The following is a 21,610-nucleotide window of genomic DNA, read 5'->3' on the forward strand; positions in this document are numbered from 1 at the left end:
TTAAATCTTTATTTTAATGTACATTCATGTAAATGAAGCTTTTTAAGATTTTTTTATTGTTACATTATAGTTATATGTAATAGTGGGATTCATCGTGAAATACTGACATACCTGCTTCTCTTTAGTTATGCTTCTTAAATCATGCACATAACATGATTTGATCAATTTTCATTCCCCAATTCCTCCCCTTTCTGTTGCATAAATGAAGTTTTAATATGAATATTTAAAAATAGGAAATAGTAAAAGTGATTTTAGAATATAATCATTGCTATTTTATTTGTATGGTTTATTATGATATTTCTTTTTTACTTTATCATAATTAGAAACTTAAATGTTATATATCATAAAGTAGTTCTACAAAATAAATTTTTTTCTTTCTTGTTTTCCTGCTTGCTTATTTGTTTTGCTGATCTCTTTGTATACAAGAAATGTTTACTGCTCAGAGGTAAATTATTTGGGGGCTTGGTAAAATTGCTTCTACCAGTCACCTAGGAAATATAAGCTAGGGAACAAGACACTGATATTTAGGCATACCAAGAGAAAATATATTGCTTCAGTGAACTGAATATAAAACACAATCAGTGAAAACACCTGGAAATCAAAAAGAACAGATTTTAGTTATGCTTCTCTCTTTCAAAGAACTTAAGTGCTTAGCTATTATTGTTAGTTCTAGAGAAGTGAGTTGGCAGTGACATTTGAAATATGATAAATAAAAGCGTACAGAGTGTCTGCTTCTACTTTTAGCACTTGTCTGATTCTTTCTCCAGAAATTGCATAATGGAAACTACCATAAAGTTAATGCGACTCTAATACATCAACCTTACTTGTTGTAATAAATGTATTCTGTATTACCATGTAATGATAAAGCCATACTTATTGAAACTGCCAAAGTTATTGAAAAAGACATAGGAGCTTTTTGCTGTTATCACCTGTATTATTAATTGGAGATAATTACTGCAGAGCAGCTGGCTGTTGGTTTTAGGGAGCATCAATTGTTCTTCTCACCCAGCTGTTAACTAATAAGGATAGTCAACACATCTGTTTCAACAGCTGGTAATTAACAAAAGCCTAATTGCTGCAACTCTTTTAACATCCAATCTGTGAAAAAGAAGGGATGTAGAAGAATATTATTTACTTTGTGCTTTGCACTTTCTGAGACCAGTTTCTCTTTTCTCTCTCTCCCCCCACTTTTTTTTTTTTCTTACTTTGAACACCACTGCCTTTGTATGAAGCATTGAATGGCAGGAGAACACAATATGGTAATCCAGAGCTTAACTTTTTCAGATCTTTGTTGGTGTTTCTTATTGCAACATTTCTTTGCTAACTTGCAAGATAAAATGGATCAAAAGCATTTTGAGTAGTTCCATACAACTGTTAAAATCCGCAGCAGTGTGCCCTAGGCTGTGTTGCTGTTGTCTCAAGCATCCAAAAGGAAACGGAATTCTTTTTTCTTATGCTTTTCACATGCTTAGGCACAACTCCCAAATAATTTCCACATTCAAATGCATAATTTTTGTTTAAATTTCTGCATATGTTGATTAACATGAATGAAGTCAGGTGTAGCAAGTCCTCTTCCTTTGGTTAAAACTATTTAAGCTATCCATCTCTGTAAGAATTTAGCTCACTTATTTAATATCAACTTACAAGTATTTAAGAAAACTTTTGGCATATTTGTGAAATCTTGCTTAGTCTGTTTTTCTTTATAATGTGATTTGATCTTTTTAAAAAGTTGCCTTTAATTCAGATATCTTTGCTTCTTTTTGCTTTTTATAATAAATGAATAAGAAATTTATGGGTTTGCACTTAAGACACCTGAATAAAACTTATTTCACAAATGAAAGACTTAAAAATTAATAGTTCTTTTATTTGAATACTTTCAGTATACTAAATTATGAGCAGTTTCAGTCAAATATATTTCATACAGCTTTGCTTATTGAGCTTTATGTTTATGCGTTTTATACTTCTGAGTTTGCTAGTTACATATTAATATGTACATGTCAAATTACTTATTTGTCTATTTTAAAAATTGGCATGTAAAATATAATTGATTGAAATATTTTCCTTTAAGAATATACTTTTTCAGTTATGGCTAAGTTTGTTCAGTAGTTGTTTTCATAATCATGTTTTTTAAAGCCCATATGCATAAAATATTTTTGATGGATGAAAAATGTGCCCCTTAATTAATGATCACATTATCATACTGATTTTGCTTTCACCACATTCAGAAAAAATTTAGAATAATGTTATGGTTAATTTGATAGACATTGATTTTGGTACTTATTTAATATGAGCATCTGAGAAGTTCTTAGCTAAAAGGATAGTCAAATTTACTTGATTAAACTTGCTTCACTAACTTTTCAGTTGGCAATATTTCTATGCAAGCAGTGCTTAAATTGATGTTGAAAGGTATAGAAGAAATTCTACCCAAGTGCTTGCCATGGACTGAATTGCAGATTGCATAATTTCAAAATTTTTTGCTGGCAAGACAAGTTTAGTTCAGCAGGTGTTCAGGTGATGAAGTGTACTATAGATGTAATGAAAAAACATACATGATCCTGAACAAATAAACAAAATACTTCTGGCTAAAATTCTAACTAAATACAAGGGCACTGGCATGTAGAGAAATGTTTACGACTCAAGTGAAAAGGAGGGGAATATTGTCATTTTGGGAAATGTTTGCTTCTTGAGTTTAAATAAGAATTTAATTTTCTCTGTGTGCTCATGTTCTTAGGTAGTACCAGAGAGCTTAGTGAAAGGAATGTACTCTGCCATGAGAAAGGAGAGTGGTTTTTTTTTTGAGGAAGCCACATGTTAAGCAACACTTCTCTACCACTCAGCTGTACCCCCCAGCCTAGGAACCCATGTTCTGACTGAAATGTTTAGTGTTTTCCTGCATATATGTTTTTTTTCTTGAGGAAATGACCTCAGGAACAGGTAGTATGGCATGGGAGATGAAAATTTAATAATATATGTTTCTGGAGACCATAAATACTACACAATTAATCATTTTTTCTAGATATTAAAAAGCAAGTCTTATCAAGTGAAGAATAGAGTTTTAGTGAAGCCACTGTGGTAGTCAGTGGTTTTGCATATATTAGAAAGTGACTTTCAAAATGTAGAAAATGGCTGGGGTTGTGGCTCAGGGGTAGAGCGCTTGCCTTGCATATGTGAGGTACTTGGTTTGATCCTCAGAACCACATAAAAATAAATTTTAAAAAAGGTATTTTGTTCTTCTACAACTAAATATATATGTATAAAAGTGTAGGGGCTGGGGTTGTAGCTCAGTGGTAGCACTCTTGCCTAGCATGTGTGAGGCACTGGGTTTGATTCTCAGTACCACAAACAAATAAAAACAATAAAGGTCCATCAACATCTAAAATATGTATGTGTGTGTGTGTGTGTGTGTGTGTGTGTGTGTGTATATATATATATATATATTTTTTTAAAGGGTGTAGAAAAGAAGTCTTTGGGGCTAGACATCTAACACCTAACTAGCAATGGTAGCATTTTTTGAGATAGAGTACATCCAACTTAGAAGTAAAAGGAAAAGAAACCCTCCACAGTCTAAATTCATGCACAAAGAAGTGGTTCAAGACAAACATTTCACATTATGGCTTAACAAGTAAGTTCCATTGGACACTAAAAGTGAAAAGCAAACTATACATCTGAGGAGGTCGATATCTACAATATTTAAGGGCTCCAAAACTCAATAGCAAAAAAAAATTAAATAAATAACTGAATTTAAAATGGGCAATAGACATTTCTCAAAAGAAGACACACAAATGGCCTGGAGGTATATACAAAAAAAATTACTAATCATCAGAAAAATGCAAATTAAAAACCACAATCAGAGCTTACCGTACCCCACTGAAATTGGCTATTATCCAGGGAAATGGAGAAAATTAAATGGAGAAAATCAAATTCCATGTATGTATAATTTTGCCAAAATGAACCCAAATATTATATATAACTATAATGTACTAATAAAAGACAAAAATTAATTAATAAATACCCAAAAAGTGGCTATTATCCAAAATACTAAAGATAACAAGTGCTGGCAAGGATGTGGGGTGTTTTCTTTCATCACATTGGATTTGCTATCCGATTGCCCCTGGCTTTCATATTTTCTTATATGAAATCTGCTGTTAATCTTATTGAGGATTCCTTTTATATGATGTGCCCTTTATCTTTTGCTGCTTTCATAGTTTCATCTTTGTCTTTGCCTGCTAATATACAAACTTATATTTTAGGATTTAGTGTCTTGAAAAAGCCAAAGAGTTGCTTTGGGTGGGAATAAGTCCTGTAATATATAAACCGTTATTAGTAGCCTGTGTGGATTAAACAGTATCCAAGGGACCACATTCAGGAGTTGTGGTCAAATAGGTTGTGTGCACAATTACAACTGGGAAGATTTATAGATTTAGAAATGGAACATTAAAATAGGGATGTCAGAATTTAGAGCATTAGGTCAGAGAACACAAAACTGAATAATTAAGCCTGTGTCTTTTTCTGGCAGTAAATCACAGAAGCCTGGTTAAAGTGAACATATCAAAGCTTAATGTTCATGGATCCACAGAGAATAGAATGAGCCAGGCAGAAACTGAAAGCAAATAAACATACATGTGTGTCTGGATTGAAAATTAAATGAAGAACTAGGAAATAAGCATAGAATGGAATTCAGGTTAGCACTGAAACTGGTATCTTGAAAGCTAGAGGAAACTTTCAAATGCACAACAAGGTTGTTGATTCTTAGCTAGATCCAGTAGGGAAATTTTTTTCTCTCTCTCTCTACCTTTCCTAATTTATGGGTAAGTAGATAAATGCTTGGAGTCTTGTGCAATCCCCTAAGCCCCCAAATGGCAGGATTCTTTGGGAGAGACAGTTACTGTAGTAGAGAAAAATCCTCATCATTATCCTTAAAATTAAGTTATATGCAATTACTGATGTATCCAAAAAGCTGTAACATTATCTTTTTACCAACAGTCTATAAAATTAAGGGAACACTGAGGTGGCCTTTTGTCACTAAAGGGACTAACATTCCAAAACCATATATATGCCTCCAAGAAAGATCTGGGTGCCATATTAAAATAAATCATTTGAGTTAAAAAAAAACAATTCTTAAAGCAAGTTCTTTATATAAAATTACATACTACAATTATTGATAATAATTAACATCAGATTTTAAAAGTCCCAAATTTTGCCTAGTGTTTATAGCATAGTAGTTAAGAGGAAGGTTTTTGGAGCCAGATTAAATTCAAATCCTTCCTCTATCATTCATTAACTGACTGACATTTAGTAAGTTACTTAGCATTTTCCTCTTCTGTAAAATGGGAATAGTAATAACAACTCTTAACAAAGATATGTTATGAGAAATAAGTAAATGAATATATCTAATGTACTTAGAAAAGTACCTAGCTAGTATACACACACATATACATATATGTGTGTATGTGTGTTTTAATGAATATATATGTGTACATATATAACATTTATTATATATACATATATATATATATATAACATTATAAATTTATAATATAAATTGTAGTACTATATTGTACTTAGACAAAGACCAGGTTTATTTATAGGTTCTGCTTTTTGTTAATGGACAATCTGTGTAATTAATAATCTCTTATTTTCCTCTCTTCTAAAATGATAGAAATAGCATTATTCATTTAACAAAATTTTTCAAGCTCCTAATCTCTCAAATAACGTGTTCCATAAACATCATATAACTATACAAATTCTAAGTATTACTATAAGTGGTAGTATTGATATTAATGATAAACAGCCTCCAACTTAAATGATACATGATGAATTATAGCCCCTAAAATCAAGTCTCAAAAACATTTTCTATTTTTAAAGATGATCAATGAAATTCCATAACTTATGTTTAAAGATGTTTCTTGAAAAAATATTTCATTTTGCATACTTTTTTCTGGAAGGAAAATTACATGGTATATTACACCAATAACGAAAAACATGTACTTTTTACCTTGGTCAACACAGGGTTTTTTTTGGTAAAGATACATAGAATCATGAGGAAAACCATAAACACCATTACGCTATTTTTTTGTTTTCTTGTTATTTACTTTATAGTCACATATTGTAGTACTAACTGTGTGCCAGGCACCATTTTAAATATTTTACAGATTTCATCTGATTATTTCCTACTATCAGCCCTCTAAGGTATAGAGCACCATTATTCCACTTTTGTAGGTGAAGATAAAGGCACATAAAGCTTTAGTAACTTGCCAAAATGGACAGTTTCAGGATGGTATCTCACCCATTCTGGTTTCAGAGATAGCTGTGTTTCTTGTGCACCTCTCTCTGCTCTCCATTTCTGTGTTCCATGTCTTCTGTTCACTGTTTCTCAGTCAGTTTCTGTCTATTAATTAATGTTTTGATTTTTGGTTCTCCCATAGCTCTCATCATCCCTCTGTCATGTCAAACCACTTGATAGGTCACTAGACAGTGTATGTATGACTATTTTTGAGTGAAGAACCTGATCAGCTCTGGTTGGATAAACTGAAAGTCATGATGCAAGCATAAAATGTAACACCCTCTAAGGAATCACCTCTAGGGAACATTATGCTGTGTCAGTATGCTATGGTGAGCAATCCAAGTCTTCTTTGAAAAAGGTATATAAATGAAATCTGGTAATTTTTACCCTTTTGATAATAGTTTTTAATTTTTTAAGGGAGACATGGATTTATTTTTCTGATCCTCAGGAATTTTTTTAATTAAATTATTTATTTATCTCTAATTTTGTTATACATGATGGCAGAATGCAATTCATTTCATATTACACATATAGAGCACAATCATATTTTTCAATGATGAACATTTTTCTCCCATACTATGGCAAATGTAAAAGTTAACACATACAAATTGACTTTTTATATATTTTTTAATTTATTTATTTTTTCTAATTTGTTATACATGACAGCAGAATACATTTTGATTCATAATACACAAATGTAACACAATTTTTCATCTCTCTGGTTGTACACAAAGTAGAGTCACACCATTCATTTCTTCATCTTTATACCTAGGGTAATGATGTCCATCTTATTCCACTATCTTTTCTATTCCCATGTCTCCTCCCATCCACTCCCTCCCCTTTGCCCTATCCAAAGTTCATCCATTCCTTCCATGTTCCCCCTCCCCCATTGTGGATCAGCATCCACTTATCAGAGAACACATTTGGCCTTTGTGTTTTAGGGATTGTCTTATTTTACTTAGCATGATATTCTCTAACTCCATCCACTTACCTGCAAATGCCATGATTTTATTCTCTTTTAATGCTGAGTAATATTCCATTGTATATTTATACAACATTTTCTTTATCCATTCATCTACTGAAGGGCATCTAGGTTGGTTCCACTATTTAGCAATTGTGAACTGTGCTGCTATAAACACTGATGTGGCTGCGTCCGGTAGTATGCTGTTTTTAAGTCCGTTGGGTATAAACTGAGGAGTGGGATAGCTGGGTCAAATGGAGGTTCCATTCCAGGTTTTTTTAATGAATCTCCATACTGCTTTCCAGATTGGCTGCACCAATTTGCAGTCCCACCAGCAATGTAAGAGTATGCCTTTCCCCGTACATCCTCACCAATGCTTATTGTTGCTTATCTTCTTGACAACTGCCATTCTGACTGGAGTGAGATGAAATCTTAGTTTTGATTTGCATTTCTCTAATTGCTAGAAATGTTGAACATTTTTTCATATATTTGTTGATTGACTGTATATATTCTTCTGAGAAGTGTCTGTTCAGTTCCTTAGCCCATTTATTGATTGAGTTGTTTGTTTTTTTGGTATTTAATTTTTTGAGTTCTTTATATATCCTGGACATCAGTGCTCTATCTGATTTTCTACTAGGTCCCTAGATTGCTTATGAGGTTAAAAACTAAAATTCTATGATGACTCTAGTCATATTGCTTGAGCAATTGTTTAACTAGACATATTTTTATAAAAATATCTAACTAGATCTCTTACAGATATGTTTAGTAGTATACCACAATAGTATATACTCATGGCTACCCTGGAAAATAATCCTGTTAAAACTGTTAACATAATATTAAATTATAGTGTATTGAAATGTGGTGCATATAGCAAAATATACAGTGTTTTCTGGATATTTGTATTCTAGTTCCAACTTTCTTTCTTATTGGCTTTCTTTCTAATTAGCCCTGGATAATTTACAGATGTTTTTCTGTACATGTTGTATTAGCAACAATCTCCTCATCTATAAAGTAAGGGACTAAATTACCTCTAAAATCCTTTCCAAGTCTAAAATTGTCTGGTTCTGTGATTTAATTTGTACTGTATGCTTCTTTACTTAGCAGATATCAAGCATACAATCAGTTACTTCTGTTCTATCATAAAAATAGATTTCCATTAATGGTCTTGGAGTTACCAAAGGAAGGCTTAACTGTATCAGATTATAACTATTAAAAACACATTCAAACCAAACATAATAAGATCAGAACATAGGATAATAATAGTTTATCCATAATACCTATAACCTGTAGTGTTCAATGTTATAAACAGTGTAATCTTTTCTTTTTCTGTCATCCTAAACTACTAGATAAAACTCTAAGGAAACAATGTTCTTCATTTCTAATACAATACCAGTACAAATGGCTGTCATATTTAGATGACTACTCAAGATAGGCATACAATGGGGCATTTAACTATATGAGACTAACCTAATAGTTAACCAATATTTTTTCAATCCCTTTAGGAATATTAAAAGTATAATGAAGATGGAAAACACATTCTCATTATTCTGTGAACCTCCATATTGTCGATAACTCTGTTACCAATTGATGATTTGATTCCATTGTTTTACCTGGATATAGAGATATGGTTATCATAGAATATTATACAGTGGTATAAAGTGAAATTATGTGTTCGGGGGTCAAACAGACCTGAATTTGCATTTTAGTCCACCAGTCATTAGCTCTGTTATATTTATAAGTTACTTAAGTATAAACTTACATTTTGTAAGTTACTTAAGTTCATATCCATGAACCTGTTTTATCACTTATAAAATAGCAATAATTGGAATTATCTAATAGGTTGTTATAAGATAGGTTATAAAACATATTTCAAGCACTTGATACATTTTTAACCTATATAGATAGGCATTTAATAAGAAGTACTGGTATTAGTTAAGCATAGATGCTTTAAAGTTATTTCAACATATGCAGCAAGTTCAATGATTTTTTTATAAAGTATATAAACACACACTTACCATAGGACTCATCGTTTCTACTTCTAGAGATATTTACTCAAAAGAAATGGAGGTAAATGTCTACAAAGTGACCTGTATGCAGATATTTAGAGCCCCGTTATTAATAATTGCCAAAAATAAGAGAAATCCAATGTCACTTAGATTGTGGTACCTTCACAGAAAGTAATATTGCTCAGTGACATAAGGAATCATTTACTGATACATGCAATAATATAGATCAATCTCAGAAGTATTATATTAAATAAAAGAAACCAGACTCAAAGACTGCATCATATTTATGTATATAACTTGCTAGGAAACAGAAAAACTGTAGGGACAAAAATCACATCAGTTGTTGTGTATAAAAAGCTATATACTGAAAATGGGTGAATTGTTGCTTTATGCAAATTATGATTTAATTACCCTGACTTTAAAAATCCATGTGCATACTTATATGATATTGCATATATGTTTTGTTTTGATAAAACAAAAACTTTACCTTAAAAAATGAGTATAAGCATAAAGCTTGTATTAGCATGTTCACTTAAAATTATAATTTTCTATAGAAATCCTGACTCACTGTAGACTGCTCAAAAATATATTTTCAGTAATTTTATCAAAATTTTCAATTACAGCCGGACGCGGTGGCACACTCCTATGATATCAGAGTCTCAGGAGGGTGAAATAGGAGGATCTCAAGTTCAAAGCTAGCCTCAGCAAAAGCTAGGTGCTAAGTAAGTCAGTGAGACTCTCTCTCTAAATAAAATTCAAAATAGGGCTGGGGAGGTAGCTCAGTGGTTGAGTACCCCTGAGTTCAGTTCCCAGTACCAAAAAAAAGTGTTTTTTTCAATTAGCATATATAGAGAATGTGAAGAGTATAGTATAAGGGAAATATAGAAAATTTATTCCAACATAAGTCTGAGGGGAAAGAAAACAAAGTATGCTTACTGTGAAATATGAGGTAATGTGTAAAAACAAGTCCAAATATATCAGTAATCACAGTGTATGTATAAAAAACACTATAGGAAAAGATACATGTATCAATATGAATAACTGACCAAAAAACAATTGTCCATGAATACATAAAGATACAATATCTATAAGGATATAACTGTGTAGTAAAGTATAAAATATTCTTGAAAATGATGAACCCCAACTCACAGAGATGTTTTACTTTATGTCTGTGAGGGAAGGAAATAGATATGACTGGTAATGTGATTTTTGTGGGACAGGATGATTGATTTTTTTTTAATTTAAAGCAAAATATAAAATTTCTAAAAAATTTAAAGCAAGATAATGCCAAAAATGGCATTATCTATGCTGTCAATTTTTCAATTTTATAAATGGATGTATTTATTTGCAAAAACACAAATATGGCAGTTTCTATTTGTAAATGCATAGAATATCTCTTGAAGGAAACACAACAAAAAGGTAACTGGCAATCTCACTAGAGGGGATATGTAGTACTGAAGAATGGAAGTGGGAGACTTACTTTACATCGAACATTCTCTTACCCTAAGTTTCATTAGTTTTATTTACTGTATGCATTTAATTATGTGAGTATGTACCTAGATGATAGCATGCAGTTTTTATAGAAGAAATTGCCAGAAAATGGGAATGGTATGCTCAAAAAAAAAAAAAACAAGAAAAATATAATTTGCTAATTTCCTTAATATTTTGAAATAAAATTCATTTTTTTACTTATAGTGTGATGGAATTATGTTAATGAAGAATCTGGGAAATACAATAGAAGTAAACAGCACTTTAAAATTAGTTTTTAATGCTCCATGTAACAGACATTCAATTCAAACTTCACTAACACAATGTCCCGCTCTGAAACAAAAAGGATTTACTTACCCAGGAAGTCTAAGAAGTAGATCTGCGTCTGTCTTCTGGCATATATAGCTCTAAGAGTACAAATGGTGTCATCAGGAATCAGTTTTCATCTGGGATAGTGGGATGGAGTACTCTGATGAGAGAACATGGATCTTGTATCTGAGGTGATAGGGAATGAAGTTCATCCTAGCTGCTAGGTCTGAAGTAGTAGCCCTGTGCCATTGTGTAAGGAGATTTTCCCCCAAAGACAGCATGACCAGATAAAGTAAGGAGATTTAAAGCCAGAAAGTTTATAATAACCTTGACATAGTCACCAGAGTGTAGAGAGAAAATTAGACATTGAGAATAAGAAATTGAATTGTTTATGAAGCAACACTGCATCTTCATTGCCAACTAAATGTGGGAGTGAAAGGGAAATGTTCAATATTTCCTTAAGCATGAGAAATTTAAGTTCTCACAATCCATTTTCATTATGGAAGTTTCTAATCAAAGATCTACATTTTGGTATTTTCCTAAAAGAACATTGCTTTTTTTGTTTGGTTTTAGTTTTTTGTGTTTATTCTTTGCAGAACTATCAGTTTAAAAAAAATCAGAATAATCACCTAAAGTATTTAGCACTGGCATATTTTTCAAAGTTTCTGTTACCTGACTATTATCTGATGTATTTTAAATACAAGCAACAGGATATTTGAAGTTTTATTGAACTGAATGCAATGTGACCTTTTTTGTGTGATTCTTTTTAACTTGCTGTTAGTCATAGTGAGTATATGTGCCTTCCAAAGTACCATTACAGTCCATACTTTAGGGTACAGTGAAAATTGGGGAAGTGGTTAATTATTGATGTCAAAAACAACTACTTGGGTTGGGGTTGTAGGTCAGCAGTAGAGTGCTTGCCTTGCATGTGTGAGGCACTGAGTCCAATCTCTGCACCACATAAAAATAAACTTAAAAAAATAAAGGTATTGTGTCTATGTACAATTAAAAAAAATCCTACTTTTTTATTTTAAAAGATTTTTCCTTATTTGTTAGAGTGTTTCATCTATAATTATGGAATACACCATGTTAAAGTAAGCATTCAAACATCTTAAGTTTAATTACAAAGAGAACCCTTTGTTAGAATTTATTAGCCCAGATAGAGAACAAATTAATATCTTGTGCCTAAACTTTATATGCAAATATCGAAACTGCTGCACATTTTTATAATTCTCCATTATTAAAATAGAAAAATGGCATTATCTATTGTTCACTTTCATTACACTAATTAATTTTTCTATAATTAGGATTTTTTATTTTTCTTATGACTGCATTCTTATGCAAGAAAATAATCCCACCGAAATCACAATGGATTCAGCAACATTCTATAACTCCACTTGAAACTTTCAATTATTTTTAAGTATTGGCATTGATGTAGTTTGTGAGGTTTGTGACAATAAGATTGCTTTGTGTTTGTGTTATCTATCAAACAACATTTCGGGTAAAAAACAATCTTTTCATGCAAATTTAATCTCAAATTAATAATATTAAAATCTGCTTACTGGTGCTATATTTAAAAAGCTATGCTGAAAACCCTTTTGGCATTTCTTAAAATCTAGTGTGAATGATGGTGAAAAGACAGCAAAAGGTTTTGAAATTACTGTTTTAACCCTATCAAAAACACTACAGATAACACTACATTTCAAAAAACTAAAAAGTATATATCTGAAGTTTTCACCATAAAGAAATGATAACTGTTTAAGGAGTTAGAGTTTAACCTGATTTAAACATCATAAAAATATACACGTGTTTAAACATCACATTACTTAATTAGAATAATTTTATGTTTTCAAGTTATCAGTTAAAATAAATTTAATTTGAAATCTCTAGCATTCAAAGTTGCTAACATTTGCCTTTTAGGGATTTTTTTTTTCACCTAACATAAAGGAATTGAAAAGGTTAAATCATTTCTGTAAGAATCAGATATGTCAGGTATTTTTTTTCACATTAAATATCAAAGATGGCTTGGCAACATATTTAGAATTTTCTGAGATTTACTATTAATAAAGTTAAAAGAAAATCTAATGTGATTAGGCAGTGAAGCCACATTCAATTTATATGTGAAACACCCATTGTGCTTATCTCTACCCTAGATATTGCTCTGAACCCATGTACAACATTCTGAATTCTGTGTATAAAGTTAAACATTGCAGAAGGGCATATATCTGATGATACAGATAAAATAAGGTAGAAGTTTAATAATGAGCAAAGTTCATAATTTACTGTTCATGTCTTTGGTATTTCTATTATTAATACATTTTAATCATTGTCTGTGAAATTAAGACACTAATAAAAATATTGATAAGTTTTTCAGCTCCCAGAAATGTAAGACCTCTATTCATACTGTACTACTGTTTTTTAACACCACAAAATTAATATTGAAATTTTAAAAGTGTTAACTACTTACAGGCAAAGTTGTTATCGATGCAAGAAGCCAGAGAAGCTGCAGTTGAACAGTACAAAAAATTGGAAGAAGAAATCCAGACACTACGAGTTTACTACAGGTAAAATTCTTTTTAGCTTGGGCTTAAATAAATATTGTTTGGGAAATGTTTCTACCTAATTTCACAATAGTGAATGAGGAGATACTTAAGTAAAATTAAAAATTACACATTCAAAGCATTTTTGTAACTTTAAAAATATTTAGCCAAAAATTTCATCATTCTACCTCTTTTCCTTCCTGCATTTGGTAAAATTTAAACTCCCACCAAAATTATAAAATTTACATAACTCATTACTAGATGTCTAAATGAAACCTTGTTAGCTATTGAACTATTTACCCATCTAAATGCCACCTCTAAGGTGATATACGTTTTTTAAATACTATGTCAATAGCAGTCATAGTAACTTTTCAACTATTATAGTATACTTATGAGAAGTTTCTAAAGAAATGTCTCTAAAGGATTTTTAACTGACTTAATTAGTTTATGTTCCAGTAGTTGTAAAATTAATTCAAAAAGTTAAAACTGGCTTTTCTTCTTAAATTTATTTATATGTGGTGCTGAGAATCAAACCCAATGCCTCATACATGCCAGGCAAGTGCACTACCGCTGAGCCATAGCATTTTTAATGAAAAGAAATAGAATAGAAAATGTCAGATTGTATCCTGTATAGTAAGAATAAATACTGTTTTATTTTTGTGTCAGTTTTCTGATGTGTATGTGAAGAGAGGGATAAGATTATATATTGGGTTATATGCAAAATATGTGTTCTCACAGTAAATCATGGTTTAGAAAAAAAGTTTGAAAACACTCATGCCCTACAGATTTTTCAACTACTAATATTAAAAATAACCTCAAGTCTGAAATGTGAATTCACTAACTGAAGTTGTACTGAAAGTTGTTTTTGTTATTAATTTGAACCTCTTCTTAATATAATGTTGATAAATGCAACTAAATCAAAATCAGTTTTACTGGAATACAATTATGAAGTTTTTACATTACAATATTGCTAAATGTCATCATGACAAATGCATTAAATAGTCACTTCTAGTAACACATCTAATGACTGTGAATGATATTTTTATGTAACTGCAAATACTTAAGTATATGACATGAAAAGTATATGACAGCTTTGAAGGTGTCAATGACATCTGCAGCAGTTGGTTGTTATGGATTGAATGTGTCACCTCCAAAACAGGTATGCTGAACTCTAACCTCTAGTACTCAGAATGTTTTGAAAATTCATTTTGAAATAGGGTCATTACAGAGCAGTCAAATTAAAATGGGGTCATTAGGATGAATCCTAATCTGACTGGCATGCTTTTTTAAAAAAGCAGGGGCTGGCCAGGGGAGCAATCTGACTTTGCATGATAGTTATCACCTAAAATCCCAGTGATTCTGGAGGCTGAGGCAGGAGGATCTCAAATTTAAGGCCAGCCTCGGCAATTTATTGAGACTCTATCTCAAAATAAAATTTAAAAAGGGCTCAGTGGTAGAATGCCCCATGTTCAATCCACAAGTACCAAAAGAGAAAAAGACAAGAGAGAAAGACAATATTAAGTAACACAGAGCCGGGGGTGGTGGCACACCCCTGTAAACACAGCAGCTTGGAAGGCTGAGGCAAGAGGATCTGGAGTTCAAAGCCAGCCTCAGCAACTTAGCAGGGGCCTACACAACTCAGGGAGGCCCTGTCTCTAAAAAAAATTAAAAAGGGCTGGGAATGTGGCTCAGTAGTTAAGCATCCCTGGGTTCAATCTCTGGTAACAAAAAGAGAGAGAGAGAGAGAGAGAGAGAGAGAAGATGGCCATGTGACTGAAGTGATGCATCTACAAGCCAAGAAATGCCAAGAATTACCAGCAAACTCTAAACACTAGGAAAGGCAAAGAAGGATTCCCTTTTAGAGCCATCAGAGAGAGTATAGCCCTGCTGACACCTGATTTTAGACCAGTTTGTCCAGAACTGTGTCACATTAAATTTCAGTTGTTTTAAGCCATTTAGTTTGTCACTGACTGTGGGAAATCATTTGTTTTTGCAGTTACCATCAGTGGCTATAGATGAGTATTCAGGTGGGCAGGTAGGCAAACTCCAATAATGAATGAATATATTCACTCCTTTTTTTAACTGTTGAATGAATATTATAGTCTTTTCTCTCTTTACACCAGTGATTCTCAACTGTTAACTACTGTTAGAATCACCTGAGGAACCTCTAAAAATCCTGATCCTGATGCCCTCCCTACACAACCTAGGCTTATTATATCAGGTATAGGTGTGTTTTAAAGCTCCTAGAAATTTTCATGTGCAGCCAAGTTTTAGAGCTAGTGTTTCAAATGCATATTTGTTAGCTGTATTAAATTAGGGTCTCAGTAAAATATTAAAAGGATACATGATTAACCCTTTACTAAGACTTATGAGCCAGGCCTGGTGGTGACACCTATAATCCTATTCAGGAGCTTGAGGCCAGCCTACATTGCAAGACTCTGTCTCAAAATAAATAAAGAGTTAGGGACATGGTTCAGTGATAGAGGACCCCTGGGTTTTATCCCCAGTACTACACACACACACACACACACACACACACACACACAAAGGCTTATATCAATGTCATATGATTGTTGCCTATTGGTGTTACAGTGTGGGAGGTAGCAGATTCACTCCATTTATATGAATAATTTTTATGGAAACTTCTCTGCTACCCTTGTGAGATAGGACAGCAGGTGCTCTGTTGATAAAATGACAGTGTCCAAGAATTTTAACAGATGTATGATAATCTTGCATGAACTGACATTACTTCCTCAAAAAAAAAAAAAACTAAGATGCCAGTTCTTAAGGCTCCTTCTCATTGCTGAGTTGCAGATCACTCAATTATTTTGAAAAGTATGAAGCTAAAATATTTGTTTTCAGAGGCCTTTTTTTTTCTATTTACATCAACATGATTTCTTCTAAACAATTCAGTAGGAGAAATTTCCAAAAAGAAAAAAAAGTAAAATACCACTAAATAGTTGTATTAGATAAGAATTAAAAATATCCTTTGTGTTTGATATTTGGTGGTCATTAGTGACTTCCACAAAAAAAAGTTTCATTAAATATAAAAGAAACAGTTCTTAGTAAATTGAAGAGAAACAATAGGTAAAGAAGTATGGCAAATTGGACAGTGGCATAATCCTTGAAGAAACTTGAATAAAAAAATATAATAATGACAGTTGAGAAGAAATGAAGGAAGGTTAGTGATTTTCTTTTTCTGGTTTTGAAAAGTGGCAAATTCTTGAATTTGTATGGTTGATTGGAAGGAGCCCATAGGAGTGTTATTGAACAGACTCTGGAGAAGGTGGAAAGAAAGAGACTTAAGAGTATTTGTAGAAGAGTTTATATTGAACAGGAAGATGGCCAACTTGTAATCATAGATAGGAGTAAAGGAGGTAAGAATAACACAGTGTAAATAAATTTGAGGCTTCAAAAAATAGAGATTGATGTGAGCTTCTGAAGATGAGTGGTCAGGAGGCCCTGCCAGGAATGATAGGGTTAGAATAACCACTCAAGTTCAGAATGGGAGAGAGAACTGAATATGGGCAAAAAAAAAAAAAAAAAAGTCAAGTCAAGGGCTGGGGATGTAATGTAGTCCAGTGGTAGAACACTTGCCTAGTGTGTACAGGCTCTGGGTTCAATCCCCAGCACCACAAAAGGTCAGCAGGGAGAAAAAGGAGCCTAGTCAAACAATCCTGAGGACTCAGCTGGGGATGGATGCCACATTCAAGTACCCTTGTATAACAGTAAAAAAGGCAAAGGATTGAACTGTCTTAGGATTCCAAATTATAAGAGGAAAATGATAGAGAATAGAGAAGATTGGAGGGTACTAGCAAAAAATGTTGTTGGAATGATAAATGATTTTCTAAGCTAAATAGGTAAGAAAATAAAGTTGAAGGGACATGTATACTGAGAAAAAAAGGAAGTATCAAGAAACCATAAATCTTAAGGAGATTACAGAATAAATATAATAGGACTAACAAAATTCAAGACCTGAAGGGATAGGAGGTTATAGTCAGGTCAAGAACATTGCTATTTAAAATCTCAGAAGTGGCCAGGTGTGATGGTACACACCTGTAATCCCAGCAATTCAAGAGCCTGAGGCCAGAGGATCGAAAGTTTGAGGCCAGCCTTAGAAACTTATCAAGGCCCAAGAAACTAAGGCTTTGTCTCAAAATAAAAATAAATGAAAAGGGCTGGGATGGAGCTCAGTGGTATCTCTGGGTTCAGTAATCCTGGGTACAAAAAAATAATCTCAGAAGTAAAACACTCAGTTCTGAGCAATGATGATGTTTAAGGCATTGCTTTAGAAGTGGATAATTAATATGAGAAGAGGTGAAGGTCACAAGATGTAAAACATATTGAATATTCACTTAGGTATCATCTCTAAAAATACTGATATATGTGAGTTGCTCCTTATTAAGGGTGAAAATAGAAAATGACCTAAAAATAAATAAAATCTTCATCTTGAAATACAAGAATGACAGATAGATAGATAGATAGATAGATAGATAGATAGATAGATAGATAGATAGATAGATAGATGTATCAGAGGAAATCTGACAATGTGGATGCACAGAAGAATGTATGATAGACACCTAAGAAAAATGTGGGTAACATAAGTTCATCTTCCAGAAAAATTCATGTGTCTTATCAAAACAAAAAGGTACAGAGAACTGTTGTGGCTTGATGGTGGGAATGTAAAATGATGCAATTGCTATAGAAAACAATTTGATGGTTTCTCAAAGTTCAAAAACAGAATTATCACATGATCCAGCAATTCTGCTTCTAAGGATATACTCAAAAGAATTTAAAACAAAGATTCAAACAGTTGTTCATAGGAACATTATGTACAGTAGCCAAAAGTTAGAAGCAACCCAGGTATTCATTAACAAATAAATGGGTAAACAAAATGTGGTGTAAATGGGTGTGTATATAAATTGAAATATTCAGACTAAAAAATGAAATTCTGCCCTAATCTTCATCATGTAGGATTAGGTCCCAACTTCCTTAATAAGACTCCTATAGCACAAGAATTAAAAACAAGAATCAAATAAATGGGATGGATTCAAACTAAAAAGTTTTTTCTCAGCAAAAGAAACAATCTGTGAGGTGAACAGAGAGACTACGTCCTGGGAGCAAATTTTTACCCCTCACACATCAGATAGACCACTAATCTCTAGGGTATATAAAGAACTCAAGAAGCTAAGCACAAAAAAAAACCCCAAATAACCCAATCAATAAATGGGCTAAGGACCTGAACAGACACTTCTCAGAAGAGGATATAAAATCAATCAACAAATATATGAAAAAAATGCTCATCATCTCTAGCAATCAGAATTGCAAATCAGAACTACTCTAAGATATTATCTCACTCCAATCAGAATGGCAGCTATTATGAAGACAAACAACAAGTGTTGGCGAGGATGTGGGGAAAAATGTATATTCGTACATTGCTGGTGGGACTGCAAATTGGTGCAGCCAATTTGGAAAACAGTATGGAGTTTCCTTGGAAATCTGGGAATGGAACCACCGTTTGACCCAGCTATTCCACTTCCAGGACTATACCCAAAGGACTTAAAAACAACATACTAACAGGGACACAGCCACATCAATGTTTATAGCGGCACAATTCACAATAGCTAAACTGTGGAGCCAACCTAGATGTCCTTCAGTGGATGAATGGATTAAAAATGTGGCATTTATACACAATAGAATATTACTCAGCATTAAAAAAGAACAAAATCATGGTATTTACAGGTAAATGGATGGCGTTGAAGAAGATAATGCTAAGTGAAGTTAGCCAATCCCCAAGAAACAAATGTTTTCTCTGATATAAGGGGGGTGACTCATAGTGGGGTAGGGAGTAAGAGCATGGGAGGATTACATTAATTCTAGATAGGGAAGAGGGGTGGGAGGGAACAGAGGGGTTAGCAAGGATGGTGGAATGGGATAGTCATCATTATACAAAGTACATGTATGAAGACTTGAAATGTGTGTCAACATATCTTATATACAAACAGAGATATAAGTGGTATAAATGTTTATTAAGAATTGTAATGAAAAAAAAAGTTAAATAAAATAAATTTCAAAAAAAAATTTAAAAATGAAATTCTGATACAGCATTCATGAATCCTGGAAAGCTATGCTAAGTGAAATAAGTATGATCAAAAAGACAAATATGTTATGATTTCATGTATATAAAGTACCCTAATAGACTAATTCATATATATAAAAAGAATAATAGAGGTTACCAGGAACTAGGGGAAGAGGAAGGTAGGGAATTGTATAAATTGTTTACGATGATGAAAACATTCTGGAAACGAATAGTGGTGATAGTTGGGCAACATTGTGAATGTATGTACGGCTATTGAAATATACACTTAAAAATGATTAAAATGATAAATTGTATGTTATTAGTTTACCATGTATACAACTCTAGCAAAGGGAGGAAGTTTCCAAAAATAACTGTGCTTAAATTTCCTAGAAGGTCAGATTCTGATTTAATTTTATTTAAATGAAAGTAAACTATTTACATACTTGAACAATTGATGCTTACAAATCCCTATATGAGATGCATTTCACACATACAGATATTAGTTTTTTCCTCAAAGCTTCCTAGTTTATAGGAAAAGAAAAAATTCCATTTGTATGTAAAGAAAGCCGAGGTTGAAACTGTAATTTTCAGAAAAATAGAGATAGATCAATTTCATAGATAATAGATTATGCCTAGTAAGGCTTGGAAAAAATACTTTCAGCTATTCAAATCAGTTTCAACTGATGTGTGTGGACAAATGCTTTTTCTTGTATGAGCATACATATATAAGCATATATGAGCATGTGTATTGTCATTAAATAAAGTTATTTATCAATAATTAAGAAAAATGAGGTGTGAAAAACACAGTATTAGAACAGTTAGTTGGAGCCAGGAGTGAGTCAGTATACAGCTCACATGTGAATACCAGGAAGTAAGAGTAACCTTCAACTCTTGAGTTTCACCTTTCTATAGACAAAGCAGAGGAGAATATATGCCCAGTTGTTAGTTTTAGAGGAAGATTAAAATATGCTGATGACTTTCATTCTACTTTGCCTTTCATTTTATCAACTAGTGATATTGATTTTACTTTTTTAATTTTTTTTTTGTCAAAAATGTTTGTTTTTACTGGAATTGAGTAAGAGCTATGGTTGCTATAAGCATTCCATTGCATTTTATGGAAATATGGGAATGTATTTTTTAGTTTTTTTTTTGTTTCTTTTGGTTTAGAATATTTTAAGTCCTAAAAAAAGGAAATATTAGAGTTAAGTGCTAGTGAGTAAGTGGTGGGTTACCAAACTTACCATCGTAACCAATTATTCTTTCTCATAAAGAACTAGCAGGAGGGGAATAACAATATGAAGGTTTAACATAAATTTTATTTGTTGTAAAAGCACTATCAGTAAGTAATAGAATCTTCTTATTGCTGTGACAAATGCCAAATCTATTTGCAATGGCTTCATTAATATAAATGTACACAGCTTCATCAGGGAAGACTCTTACCCATTAAGTCTCGGGTTTTAATTCTGCAAATATTTCAACAAAATCAACAGAGGTGCATTAAAATATGTTGGAAATTATAATCTATAGCTTATACATATTATTATATTAGTCAATATTATAATCACTAATATTTTATAATTAACATAATGTAATCGATAATATAATTACTGAATATAATTATATATTTGGTATCATATATATGTTATATACTGTACTTAATTTTTTATATATTTTGTATTTAAATTTTTATAGGTGTTCCACATCTGTGATGATGGGAAAAAATGGGTTAAATTTGTAGAGATTAGTTTGTATTTAGTAATGATTTTTTCCTGTTGTTGTAAACCTGTAGCACTACATTCCTAAGTTCAAGAGGCATAATAATAACAAACTCTTTTCTAATTGAGGGAATGACTGTGTTTCAATGTTTGCTGATTACAGTGCTTCCTTATTTTTTCTTTTACTTAAAGAAAGTGCAAATTAAAATGTTTAGACAAGAATTATATC

The 21,610-nt window shown here is 32.2% G+C and overlaps 1 protein-coding gene across 9 annotated transcripts in view; it reads left to right on the forward strand.

The window, feature by feature from the left end:
- The window catches only part of Mipol1 (mirror-image polydactyly 1), a 400,912-nt gene that overhangs the window by 275,080 nt on the left and 104,222 nt on the right, over positions 1–21,610 (forward strand). For all 9 annotated transcript variants that reach the window (XM_058584489.1, XM_058584488.1, XM_058584490.1 and 6 more), the window contains one exon: positions 13,517–13,611. In XM_058584489.1, coding sequence (XP_058440472.1) covers positions 13,517–13,611 — 95 coding nt within the window. The remainder of the gene's footprint in view (positions 1–13,516; positions 13,612–21,610) is intronic.

Source organism: Marmota monax, unplaced genomic scaffold, assembly GCF_021218885.2.
Source record: "Marmota monax isolate L192 unplaced genomic scaffold, Marmota_monax_Labrador192_F-V1.1 WCK01_AAM20220418_F8-fsc00001, whole genome shotgun sequence".
NCBI lineage: Eukaryota > Metazoa > Chordata > Mammalia > Rodentia > Sciuridae > Marmota > Marmota monax.